This window comes from Oncorhynchus clarkii, chromosome 21 (genome assembly GCF_045791955.1).
Source record: "Oncorhynchus clarkii lewisi isolate Uvic-CL-2024 chromosome 21, UVic_Ocla_1.0, whole genome shotgun sequence".
Taxonomy (NCBI): domain Eukaryota; kingdom Metazoa; phylum Chordata; class Actinopteri; order Salmoniformes; family Salmonidae; genus Oncorhynchus; species Oncorhynchus clarkii.
This window is the reverse complement of record NC_092167.1, coordinates 24,107,487-24,120,317: the sequence shown is the minus strand read 5'-3', so window position 1 is coordinate 24,120,317 and position 12,831 is coordinate 24,107,487. Positions and strand designations below refer to the sequence as shown.

Genomic DNA, 12,831 nt, shown 5'->3' with positions numbered 1-12,831 from the left:
TCGCAAAGTTCAAGGGGGCCGAATACTTTCGCAAGGCACTGTAGGTCCATAATGGGCAAGGGGTTTAGTGCCAGAGCACATGACTGTTGGGCAGAGAAAGATGGAAAATAAAATAGTTAATTCACCCTCATGAAAAAATCTGTTGAATTAATAACAACACAAAACAGATGAGCGAGTTGCATTTCCAAAATAAAATAAGAACATTCATAAGCTAAGCTTGTTCCTTTTTTTCCAAGTGGAGATGCCAGAATATGAGCTCATGTTTTTGGGCCTCTGCTAATCATATATTAACAGTGCCAACTCCAACATTTGTGATTTTTACTGTCCTTTTCTCTTCTCATTATCTGTTGTAGAAATTAGACCTCTGCTAATTCACGTACCACGGAAATGTGGTTGGCTTTCGACTTTGAATGAGTTTGGAATGGGCTCAGACAACTCATACAAACGTGTGGACAAGCACACCTCTAAGAGCTGAGATTGATTAAAACCCTACACCGCTTATTACTAGGTAATGGACATAGGGTCACTGAGGGGAGGTTATGAGGTGGTGTGTGCTAACATAACCATATCAATGAAGGGGTCAGTATTAGGAGAATTGTCAACTTTACACACACACGTGTGGAAAACACACTCATTCCCTCACTCACACACACACCACCTAACTACTCTGCGTGTGAGGTCATACCTGGCAGTACAAGCTGGGTCCTTTGAAAATGATGATATCATCTCATCTAGTGTGTGTGCCTCATTACCTTGCCTTTCTGCCAGTTGAGTTGAGTCAAACACATGCACACACGCACGCACCTACACACACTTGCACACCACCTAAATATTTTGGCTGCTGCACAGTAGTTTCCCTCTCCATCAAGGATAACCCCAACAATAGCTGACCTTCAATTTCCAATGAGCTCTGTCTGTTGTTATTGAGCTCTGAGTGCCATTCAGTTTGATCTGATATGAACTCAAACATCTGGTGCTGGGATTATTAGCTACTTTGCCTTTATGTGCACACGGGGCAAACATAATTGTATCCGCCTGAATGTGCATGACTCTGGTTGTCTACTCTATGAAATGCTGAATCACTTCAAAGATTGATTTGGCATAGCTAATCTACCTCTAGTCAGTAGAGGATCTCAAAAGAGACCAGCACAACAAAATGTAAATTCAATAAGAGTAATGGGCTTGTTTTCTGACAACTGACAGTCATCAAAGGAGTAACACACGGTGGGGTTTAATAATGTGGCTGCATTGTTCCTGCCTATGTGCTCCATATTCATTTGTCCATCTATAAGATGTTTTATCCAGTAGATGAGAAACAGATGTGATACTTGTTAATTACACAACAAATGTGTAGTAATTCCCTTTACCATTAAATGGTTTGTTTCTCACTTACTGTAGGCCAAAAACCTTACACAGGGCTTTTTGCCCTGACAAGATGTGGGGTTAGTTGAAAACATTTTGAGGAAATTTGTATTTCAGATGAACTGGAGTATTGTCACTGAGAGGAAAACTCTAGTAGCTCCCATATGTTTTATTATCTAAAATCACAGTTCATTATGGTTCCATGAGACATTTGGGCATGAAAATCAAACAACAATATGGGAGGAACAGTGCATTTGAGGTAACTGTATAATCACAATATATCCAAATTAGTAATAACAGTCACAGATTGTTGCTCAGGATACGACCCAGATGCATACACGGGAGGCAGATAGTACAGTTCTCAGATTATTTATTAGAAACACAGGGCAGGCAAAGGGCAGGTCGAGGGTAGGCAGAGGTTCGTCATCAGGTCAGAGTCAGGCAGGTACAGGACGGCAGGCAGGCTTGGGTTCGGGGCAGGCAGAACCAGGGAAAACTAGGAAATAGAACTAGAGAATCAGGAAGGCGGGAAAGAATGCTGCCAAGATAAGATGAACTGGCAACAGACAAACAGAACAACGTTAGGACACACCTACTCATTCAAGAGTGTTTCTTTATTTTACTCTACATTGTAAAATAATAGTGAAGACATCAAAACTATGAAATAACACATATGGAATCATATAGTAACCAAAAAAAAGGTTAAACAAATCAAAATATAGTTTATATTTGAGATTCTTCAAAGTAGCCTTGATGAAAGCTTTGCACACTCTTGGCATTCTCTCAACCAGCTTCACCTGGAATGCTTTTCCAAAAGTCTTGAAGGAATTCCCACATATGCTGAGCACTTGTTGGCTGTTTTTTTCCTTCACTCCGCGGACCAACTCATCCCAAACCATCTCAATTGGGTTGAGGTCGGGTGATTGTGGAGGCCAGGTCATCTGATGCAGCACTCCATCACTCTCCTTGGTCAAATAGCCCTTACACTGCTTGGAGGTGTGTTTTGGGTCATTGGCCTGTTGAAAAACAGATGATAGTCCCACTTAGTGCAAACGAGATGGGATGGCTTATCGCTGCAGAATGCTGTGGGAGCCATGCTGGGTAAGTGTGCCTTGAATTCTAAATAAATCACTGACAGTGTCACCAGCAAAGCACCCCCACACCATCACACCTCCTCCTCCATGTTTCACGGTGAGAACCACACATGCAGAGATCATCCATTTACCTACTCTGCGTCTCACAAAGACAGGGCGGTTGGAACCAAAAATCTCTCATCAGACCAAAGGACAGATTTCCACCGTGTAATGTCCATTGCTTGTGTTTCTTGGCCCAAGCAAGTCTCAAATCAAATCAAATTTTATTGCAGATTTCCACTGGTGTAATATCCATTGCTCGTGTTTCTTGGCCCAAGCAAGTCTCTTATTCTTACTGGTGTCCTTTGCAGCAATTCGACCAAGAAGGCCTGTTTCACGCAGTCTCCCCTGAACAGTTGATGTTGAGATGTGTCTGTTACTTGAATCAAATCAAATCAAATCAAATGTATTTATATAGCCCTTCGTACATCAGCTGATATCTCAAAGTGCTGTACAGAAACCCAGCCTAAAACCCAAAACATCAAGCAATGCAGGTGTAGAAGCGCGGTGGCTAGGAAAAACTCCATATAAAGGCCAAAACCTAGGAAGTAACCTTGACAGGAACAAACTCTGTGAGATGCAATCTGAGGTGCAGTTAATTGCCGATTTCTGAGGTTGGTAACTATAATGAACTTATCCTCTGCAGCAGAGGTAACTCTGTGTCTTCCTTTGCTGTGGCAGTCCTTATGAGAGACAGTTTCATCATAGCGCTGGATGGTTTTTGCGACTGCACTTGAAGAAACTTTAAAAGTTCTTGAAATGTTCCGGATTGACTGACCTTCATTACTTAAGGTAATGCTGGGACTGTTGTTTCTTTATGCTTATTTGATCTGTTCTTGCCATAATATGGACTTGGTCTTTTACCAAATCATCATGTTTCATGTAAAACCCAGATGCAGACAATGTAGGGGTAACAACAGTTTATTAATCCAACCGGGGCAGGCAAAAGACAAGTCAAGGGCAGGCAGGGTTCAGTAATCCAGATAGGTGGGGCAAAGGTACAGGATGGCAGGCAGGCTCAGGGAGACACGAGCAGAGGGAGAAACAAGCAGAGGGAGAAACGCTGGTAGGCTTGACGAAACCCCAGGAAACGTTGCAACTGCACCCTGGACGTAGGCTGAGGCCAATTCTTCCCATGATCCATCTGGACAGTCCCAGCAGAGATGACGTAAGCCACAAAGGGGGTGGTGGAGCGATGGAACTCGCACTTCTCTGCCTTCACAAACAGCTGATTCTCCAGAAGGTGTTGAAAAACCTGTCTGACGTGGAGCAAGTGTTCTTGGGGGAGAATACGAGGATGTCATTAATGTAGACATAGACAAACCGGTTCAACATGTCGCGGACAACATCATTTACCAGAGCCTGGAACACAGCAGGACAGTTGGAGGCCAAAATGCATGACTAGATACTTGTAGTACCCGCTGGCAGTGTTGAAGGCGGTCTTCCACTCATCCCCCTCTCGTATCTGCTAGGCGTTCTGTAGATCCAGCTCTGAAATATCAGTGGCCCCCTGGAATGGCTCGAAGGCTGAGGAAATTAGTGGTAGCGGGTAATGGTTCTTCACAGTAAGGGTTCTTCAAAGAGGCGGTAGAAGAAGAGGGGCGGATATATCCAGCAGCTAGGGAGTCCCCAATGTAGGTCTCCGGTCCCGACAGAGAGTGCAGACATCCCCGGGCGGCGTGGTGCTAGGGAGAAGGTCAATCCCGCAGTCATAGGGTCAGTGCAGCGGAAGCGAAGTGGCCCGGGCCTTGCTGAACACCTCCCAGAGGTCCAGTTACTCCGCGGGAATGGTGGAGAGGTCCCGGCACCTTCCCCTGGAAGACGTCCCAGGGAAGGTTGCGCTGACTGGCAGAATGGACTCCAGCCCATGAAGGCACCAGTAGACCAGTTGATGAGGGAATTGTGTCGCTGGAGCCAGGAGAATCTCAAAACTACGGGAATCTGAGGAGACTTGATGAGCATAAATTGAATATTCTCTCTGTGATTCCCTGACACCCGTAGGTTGATGGGAGTGGTATTATGAGTGACCCAGCTTTTAGAGCGCCCGTCCAGCGCTCTAACATCCATGGGAATGGAGAGGGGCTGAGTGGGGAAGGTCAGCTCGGAAGCCAGGGTAGCTTCCAACAAGCTCTCATCGGCCCAAGAGTCAATGAGGACCCGGAGAGATTTAGACTGGTTTTCCCACAACAGAATGGCATGAAAAGGGGTGCTAGCAAGGTAAGCAGGAAAGGTCTCCATATGGCCCACCAGAGTACTCACTCCTACCTGTGAGCCTGGTCTTTTAAAGGACATGAGGACACAAAATGACCAAGAGTCCCGAAATACAGACAGCTCTTCATGTTGGTCCTGTATTGCCTTTCCACTGGCGACAGCCAAGCTCTGCCTGGTTGCGTAGGCTCAGCCGTTTTCAGTGACTCTTGGGAGAAGTCGGGAAGCCACAGTTTCTCTCGGCAATGGGACCGTCAGAGACTTTCGGGATGACTCGGAGGCAAGGTGGAATCCCTGGTCGTGCGAGCGAAATCTCCATCCGTTGTTCCCGTACTCGCCCATTGATTCAGATGGTCAAAGCGATGAGGGAATTGAGATCCGTAGATAACTCCTGAGCTGCAACCTCATCCTTGACCTCCTCCGAGATGCCGTGCAGGAAGATATCGAACATTGCTTCCTTGTTCCAAGCACTATCCGCTGCCAACATGCGGAAATCCAACACATGGTCTGCCACGATGCGGGAGTCCTGCTGAAGCTGGTTTAGCTTCCGGGCAGCTTCTCTCCCGGAGGACGGGGCATCATAAGCCTTCTTCACCTCTCCCACGAACCCCTTCAGGCTAACGCATATGGCCGGCTGTTGTACAAATTCAGCAGTAGCCTAGGTGAGAGCCCTCCTGGACATCAGCGTGATGAGGTAGGCTATCTTGGAGCAATCCAAGGGGAAGGAGCAGGGCTGGAGCTCGAAGATGAGGGCACGCTGGGCTAGAAACGCCTGACAGGTGCTTGGCTCTCCATTGAAGTTCCAGGGGAGGTAAGCGGGGCGCCCGAGAAGATGGAGTGACCGATGAGACGGTGCTGCTAACAGCTCAGTTACTGAGGGGCTGTGGGGTTACCACCGTGGTAGGCTTCCTCCCAGACAATCTGCAGAATTGCTCCAGAAAATATCCTACTCCCCGTCATGGTGTTCAGCCAACGTTTGGACCCCCTCCATAAGGCCACAAAGCAATTCCTTGTGCCTACGATGGTGGCTCCTTGGGAGGAGATGGCATTGTGCAGCTGGCCCGGGTCTGCTGAAAAAGTCATGGCCATTTCGCACTATCACGTTTCAGGTAAGACTCAGATGCAGACAAAGTCGGAGTAACAACAGTTTATTAATCCAACCGGGCAAGGCAAAAGACAGGTCAAGGGCAGAAAGGAGTCAGTAATCCAGAAAGGTGGGATAAAGTTACAGGTGGCAGGCAGGCTCAGGGTCAGGGTAGGCAGAGGTCAGTAATCAAGATAGGTGCGGCAAAGGTACAGGACGGCAGGCACGCTCAGGGTCAGGGCAGGCAGAATAGTCAACACTGGTAAAACAAGAAAACAGGAACAACCGAGAGACAGGAGCAAAGGGAGAAATGCTGGTAGGCTTGATGAAACAAAACAAACTGGCAACAGACAAACAGAGAACACAGGTATAAATACACAGGGGATCATGGGGAAAATGGGCGACACCTGGATGGGGTTGGAGACCATCACAAAGACAGATGAAACAGATCAGGGTGTGATACCAAATAGGGCTATCTACCCCATGCCTTGTCATAACACAACTGATTGGCTCAAATGCATTACCAGGTGTGCCTTTTAACAAAGCACACCTGTTAATTGAAATGCATTCTAGGTGACTACCTCATGAAGCTGGTTGAGAGAATGCCAAGAGTTTGCAAAGCTGTCATCAAGGCAAAGGGTGGCTACATTGAATAATCTCAAATATGAAATATATTTTGATTTGTTCAACACTTTTTTGGTTACTACATGATTCCATATGTGTTATTTTATAGTTTTGATGTCTTCACTATTATTCTACAAACTAGAAAATAGTAAAAATAAAGAAAATACCTTGGTATGTCCAAACTTTTGATTGGTGCTATATTGTATGTAACAGTGTGCTCCATGGGATACAGTATTTTATAGTAGGGTGGGACTGGGTTAGGGCTTTCAGTTAATTATGTTTTCAAAATATTTTTTCCAATTCAACAGAAAAAACTTTGACAGCTCCCAGTTACCCATATGAATAGTGAGGCATTTTACTGTCTTGTTTGTGCCAATAGTTATGTAGTCCAATCTGGGATAGTAGCAACATTGTAGTGAAGAGATAGTCATAATACCAATAAATTGTGTTTCTTTCTTCTGAGAGAGATATACAGTAGACACTACTTCTTTAAATAAGTGCTTGTTTTTAGCTTGAATATCAAATTCAGATTAACCAGAAATATGTGAACGGCCTCCACCACAGTGGCTTCCTAGAAATCCGGCATCAACAACAATAACAACAGGGATGTGGTCGTCTTTTTTCTACAGCCTATTACAAGGTCAGACAGTGTAAACTCATTACTACAGTACCCTACTGTATGCAATGTTTGCCATTCCTATTTAGACCATTTTCACTCCATAAAGAATTGACAGTACCACTAAATATTGGATAAACGTACCAATGCAGAATAACTACTAACACTACACACACAGGTGTTATAACTGTGCTGTAAACTAATCTATTCTATTCCTCCATGTGACTGCCAACCTGAAGTTGTTTTTCCTCGCCTCTTCTGTAAGTGGTTTTGGAAGACCAGTAGGAGGCCCCCTTTCCTCTGGTCTAAAAAATATCCCAATGCCATAGGGCAGTGATTGGGGATATTGCTCTGTGTAGGGTGTCGTCTTTCGGATGGGACGTTAATTGGGTGTCTTGACTTTCTATGGTCACTAAAGATCCCGTGGCACTTATCGTAAGAGTAGTGGTCTTGATCCAGGTGTCCTGGCTAAATTCCCAATCTGGCCCTCATACCATCACGGTCACCTAATCATACCCAGTTTACAATTGGCTCATTCATCCCCCCTCCTCCTCCTGTAAAGTTGTTGCTGTAAATGAGAATGTGTTCTCAGTCAACTTACCTGGTAAAATAAGGGTTATTAATAATAATAATTCTCTCTATGCACACATCACTGTTGTTTATTTTCTTCCACATTTCTTTCGCTTACTTTCACTTTAAAAGGAGGTCATTACAGGGACAGTTCTATTCACATATACACTGTACTACTCCTGCTCGTATGAGCAGGAGGCACTCCAGTCGGGCCAGCCAATGAAAGTACTTAGGGGTGTGCTCCTCGAAAAGAACATGCTGTCCTGACCTAAATTAACTCTGTTCAAACCTGGCTGCAGTGAAAGCCAACCGAAGTGGCTGTCAGAAGTGGTGTGCTTTTCTTAATGCGTGCCTGATTGGAGAAAGCGAGTGTCAATAACATACTTTTTCCACCCGTACTGTAGAACAGGATGTGCCCTGACTATGCATGTTGTTTTTAAGTAGAGAGTCGGTGCAAACTCCAAAAGAGAGAATGGGGTGTAAATCAGCTCAAGATGTGTAATAGTGAGAGTTGTGCGTAATTGTTTTGATACCACATGAGAAATGTGTATATTGCCATGGTTGTAAAGTATCCTAGACACACTAGTTTGGTTTGCACATTACAAATTAGGTTGGTTACCTTCTCTCTGCAGCGCGAGTTACGTCGAAGAACGATTATTTCTTTTTTTGCAAATTCTCTTGAGCATGTCTTGTGGAATCTATGGTGATTTCAATTCTAAAGAATCTCTTCACTCAATAAACAGTAACTGTCACGTGGGACTAGGTGTGTGTGCAGGAATCAGACGCAGAGAGAGAGTAACGGAGTAAAGTGCTTTACTATTGCACACCAAACTGATAAGCCCAATACAATACAGGGCACAGGACACTATACCAGACAACCCAAAACCACAGGGTGTCCAGTATAGAAAATAAAATACACCACGACCTAATATGTACACACGTAACAAAAGACAATCCCGCACAAAACAAGGGCGGGTCAACCTACTACATATAGGGAAGCTAATTAAACGAAAATACACACAGGTGAAACTAATAAGACAAAACAAACAGACAAATGAAAAAGGGATCGGTAGCGGCTAGTAGGACGGTGACAACGACTGCCAAGCACCGCCCGAACAGGCAAGGGAGCCAACTTCGGTGGAAGTTGTGACAGTAACATCATGCATTTTTTCAACTGTAGCATTATGCATAGATAAAAAAGTTGCAACTAGTCGTTGCTCTCAAGTCCTGCTGCACAACAATAATTTCTGGGTGACTAGTCTAGACGTGTGTTTTTACACATTATCAACCATATCTCATAACTAATACCTTTACTAGCCTACTGCCGAGGTTGGCCCTGGCACACTATAGCCTGAATGTATAGCATACTGTGACAATGTTGACATATGGAGGAAAATGAATGTGCACATAATACGCAATTATGAAAATAATTAATAAATAACTTTTTATTTAAACCAATATAGTTTTTTTTATCAAATGACTGCTGGTTTCAGAGACACAATACAAAATATACAGGTATATTTTTAACCAGGCTCAGTTGTGCAACCTTTTCTATCCAAAAACATTTTTTAAGGTATTTACATAACAATGCTCAAAAAATGTCACTTTGGATATCAATTCAACCACAAAAACCTGAAGAAAAATACGTTACTATAATTTTTACAAGGAAAAATACACAGGTACACTTCAAAGTTTTATACAGACACACTGTACATGCAGTATAGCTTTGTCTTTTATCTGTCTGTCTTCCTCAAAGATTATAATTATTTCCTTTGTGTGGTCTATATAGTGCCATGTCATGCTCAATATGAAGTCAACACACAATAAGAGGCAAATCGTTGATTCACATATTTATGTTTGAAAAGTGCCCAGGGGTTACAAAACACATCTGAGTGTAGGCTACTCTGGGTCAAACTGGACCACATTATGAATAAGTTAAAGGAAACCAACTAATTTTAGGGGGCATAATAATAATAATTAATACTTAAAAATGGGAACTATATTTTCAAACTTTAACCAATAATTTCTAACTATGCCATGAATAAGGCCTAATCATTTAATTATTTATCCATAAAATAAGACAAATGTTGAAACTTTGGCAGGATCTTTCCCTTTCGCAGTAGGAACACTTAATAAAAATAATAATAATATATTATTTGCATGTAAACTTGTATCTAGTTAGGTCATGTAACATACTGATTGACAGTATGACATTAGTGTAGCATTGGGTCAATTACATTCAAATTCAGTCAACTCAGGAAGTTAAAAAAAAATCCCAATATTTTCTGTCATTGAAAAACATTGAGGAAAATTGGAATTGGAATGACTTTCAGTTTACTTCATCAATTGAAATAGAATTGACCCCTGATTACCAGAATAATAGGCCTTCAAACTATGTACTAGCACTGAACACTGAATAAAGCCACAAAATAGAAACAACTGATTCTTTGATGAGATACTCTCAAAAACAGTGACTTAGAAATAATCAGAATTTTCTTTTTACCTTTATTTAACTAGGCAAGTCAGTTAAGAACAAATTCTTATTTTCAATGATGGCCTAGGAACAGTGGGTTAACTGCCTGTTCAGGGGCAGAATGACAGATTTGTACCTTGTCAGCTCTGGGATTTCGGTTACTAGTCCAATGCTCTAACCACTAGGCTACCCTGCTGCCCCATTTATAACTATCAATTATTTCTGAACAAGGATATCATATGACCACTTTAACAAACAAACATTATTTTTTTTGAGAACTGCACAGCAATTCTTCAAGACACTTATTGTATTAACATAATAATATTATGTTTTATGTGCTACATATGAAACATAGGTAGTTAAAATAAAACTGAGCAAAAAGGGAAAAACATCCAATTTTGCACACTGCTACATTTTCTGCTTTTGAGACGATAGGATTAAATTGAGTGCCAAAACTTTAGTGTATATATTCAGTGCTTGCACAGCCTCCCTCCCTCCTAAAGGCAGGCCATTTTGTATCCTGTCTTCTCTTCTTTCCCTCTTATCTTCTTAAGGTCCTGAAGTACAGTATTCAATGAAAAAGGAGGACTTCTCAGCGCTGTGGGGAAAACAAATTCATATTAGCTCTGTTCACAGAAGGGGTTATGGGTACATAGCCTGAAGGTTATAACACATGCATAGTAAAGACAGTTTAGTTGTCCAGTATCATGCATTGTGTATTCTGCTGCAGCAAGAATACAGTGCAAAAGTGTACATTAAATGTTAACATGTCACTCAAGACTGACTTCTGCAGAGAGAGAGCAGCATCTTGAAGAGCTCATTCTCTTGAAAACAACCTTTCCTCATGCAAAGCCTGCTGATGATGTGTTACTACTGTTCTGCACTTGAACTAGGCTTACTTAAGTTCATATTAGACCAGATAGCTGGGGCGTTCAGCAAAGTGTGTCATCTACACTTTTTAACATCTCACTAAGGCTTCACAATTGAAATGCTAATGTTTATAATAAGGTTATTAGAACAACTGGGTTATGCTCGCTCCAGGACATTCTAATTCCACATGAACAAATAACATTATTCAAAGGTTATGTCATTCACACATCATTTCACACTCACCTGACAGTATACATTGGAAATGCATGATGATGAAGTTCTTACCTTGGTATTAGTGTTCATGTGTCCTGGAATCGTTTTTGCTGGGTGTCTGCTCTACTGACTTTGACACCACTTCATCCTCTTCACTGGAATGTGACTTTTTACCAGTACTTTGGGGTTCTGAAAAAACACAATTTAAAGATATGTCAGTAAACAGTTTATTGCCAAAAGCTAATTTCCCGCTCTGTTGAATAGTTCAGAAATTAAGTTTATCATCAAGCGAAACAGCCAAGTGGTTATATAATCAGGCTATTCATTAGGTCAGAGCAGAACAAACATTCAAAACACAAGACGAGGAAGAAATCAAAGTGTTAAATAGCTTGACACACAAAGCGTGTCTTCCTGGAAAGAAAGTGTCGACGGAATCTAGAGATGAGGGGTACAAAGTATAGGCTTTCTGCGACATTGTATCAGTGCAGTGAAGAAGAATTTGTTTACAATTTCGCAGATTGTAACAATTTCATTCGACTGTGGCATATTGTGCGATGGAGACTGGCTGAATTGTTTTCGATTGGTTAACTCTAAAATCCTCAAGTAAATTTTCAAAACGGCATAATTTACCTGGATTTGCAGGTATTTTCCTTGCCCGGTTGTGAAAGTGGTGACAATGCGTCTGACTCTCGCTCTTAGTCTCCTCGGATAGCTCAGCCCCGTTCGTAAGACAGCTCGGTCCGACTCGGTAATCATGATTCCCGTTATGGTCCACATTTCCAGATGACAAGACTCGCTTGTGAGGCGGTCTGCTGTAAAAGTCAGGCAGGTCACTGCTTTTCATGGGTTCCCATTTATAATCTCCCTGGGAAAGGGGCTTGTCGTTTTGGAAATCATAATTCCATTTGTCAATATAAGCCTTCTCCATCTCTTCCATTTGAACCAAACACTCCCTCCTAAAGTCGTCGTGATCTACCGATCCGAAAAGATTTCTGCGAATCGGGGGCTTCGTGTGATTCGTCGGACGCGGATCCACCATTTCCAACGTCGGACTCCCATTCGAAAGACTAACATTTGACATGTTGTTGCACATATGAAAACGACCATAAATCGCGACAGTTTACCATAAAAAAAACAAGTATTCCTTTTAAATAAGCGACCTGAAACACAAGTTAGAGACGCATGCATAACATCCGTAAAACAGCCAACGTGATTCCCCCTCCAAGCAAAAAACAATCTGCCCGAATATTGAAAGCTTAGTTCTGTTGGTTGTTTTCTGCCGTTTGACTACGGAGCTAAATCGTCTGTGCTGTACCAAAGTTGATGGATATACTGACAAGAAACATGTTTCTCCGCCACAATGGGAGTCGTTGTCCACAAAGCGGCACGGCAGGCTATCTAGCTCCCGCCTACCCTTTCTTTGGATTGGTAAATACATCTCATTATTGTAATACATTTTTAAATATTCAATGAGGGTTGTTGACGTCAACCGCCTGTACTGAATGGAGAGAGATGTTATGATTCGAGCCTAATTTCATTAATATTCATAGCCATCTGAAGACATCTCCAATATAAAGTGTTTTTCCTTATAGTTGCTGGTATGTCACTGCTTTCTTATAAACTTATATTCAATCAAATAAACCTCACTTAGAAAATAATCCATACATTTTCTGATGAC

At 42.4% G+C, this 12,831-nt stretch overlaps 1 protein-coding gene across 1 annotated transcript; it reads right to left on the bottom strand.

Moving 5' to 3' along the window:
• Positions 1–9,018: 9,018 nt before the first annotated feature.
• Positions 9,019–12,336, bottom strand: LOC139379369 (cyclin-dependent kinase inhibitor 1B-like). Its single transcript, XM_071122177.1, has 3 exons — positions 11,784–12,336; positions 11,226–11,342; positions 9,019–10,668 (listed from the first exon to the last, which is right to left on the bottom strand). The coding sequence occupies exons 1-2, from the start codon at positions 12,244–12,246 to the stop codon at positions 11,233–11,235; spliced, it is 573 nt and encodes a 190-aa protein (XP_070978278.1). The 5' UTR covers positions 12,247–12,336; the 3' UTR covers positions 9,019–10,668; positions 11,226–11,232.
• Between the last annotated feature and the right edge of the window lie 495 nt (positions 12,337–12,831).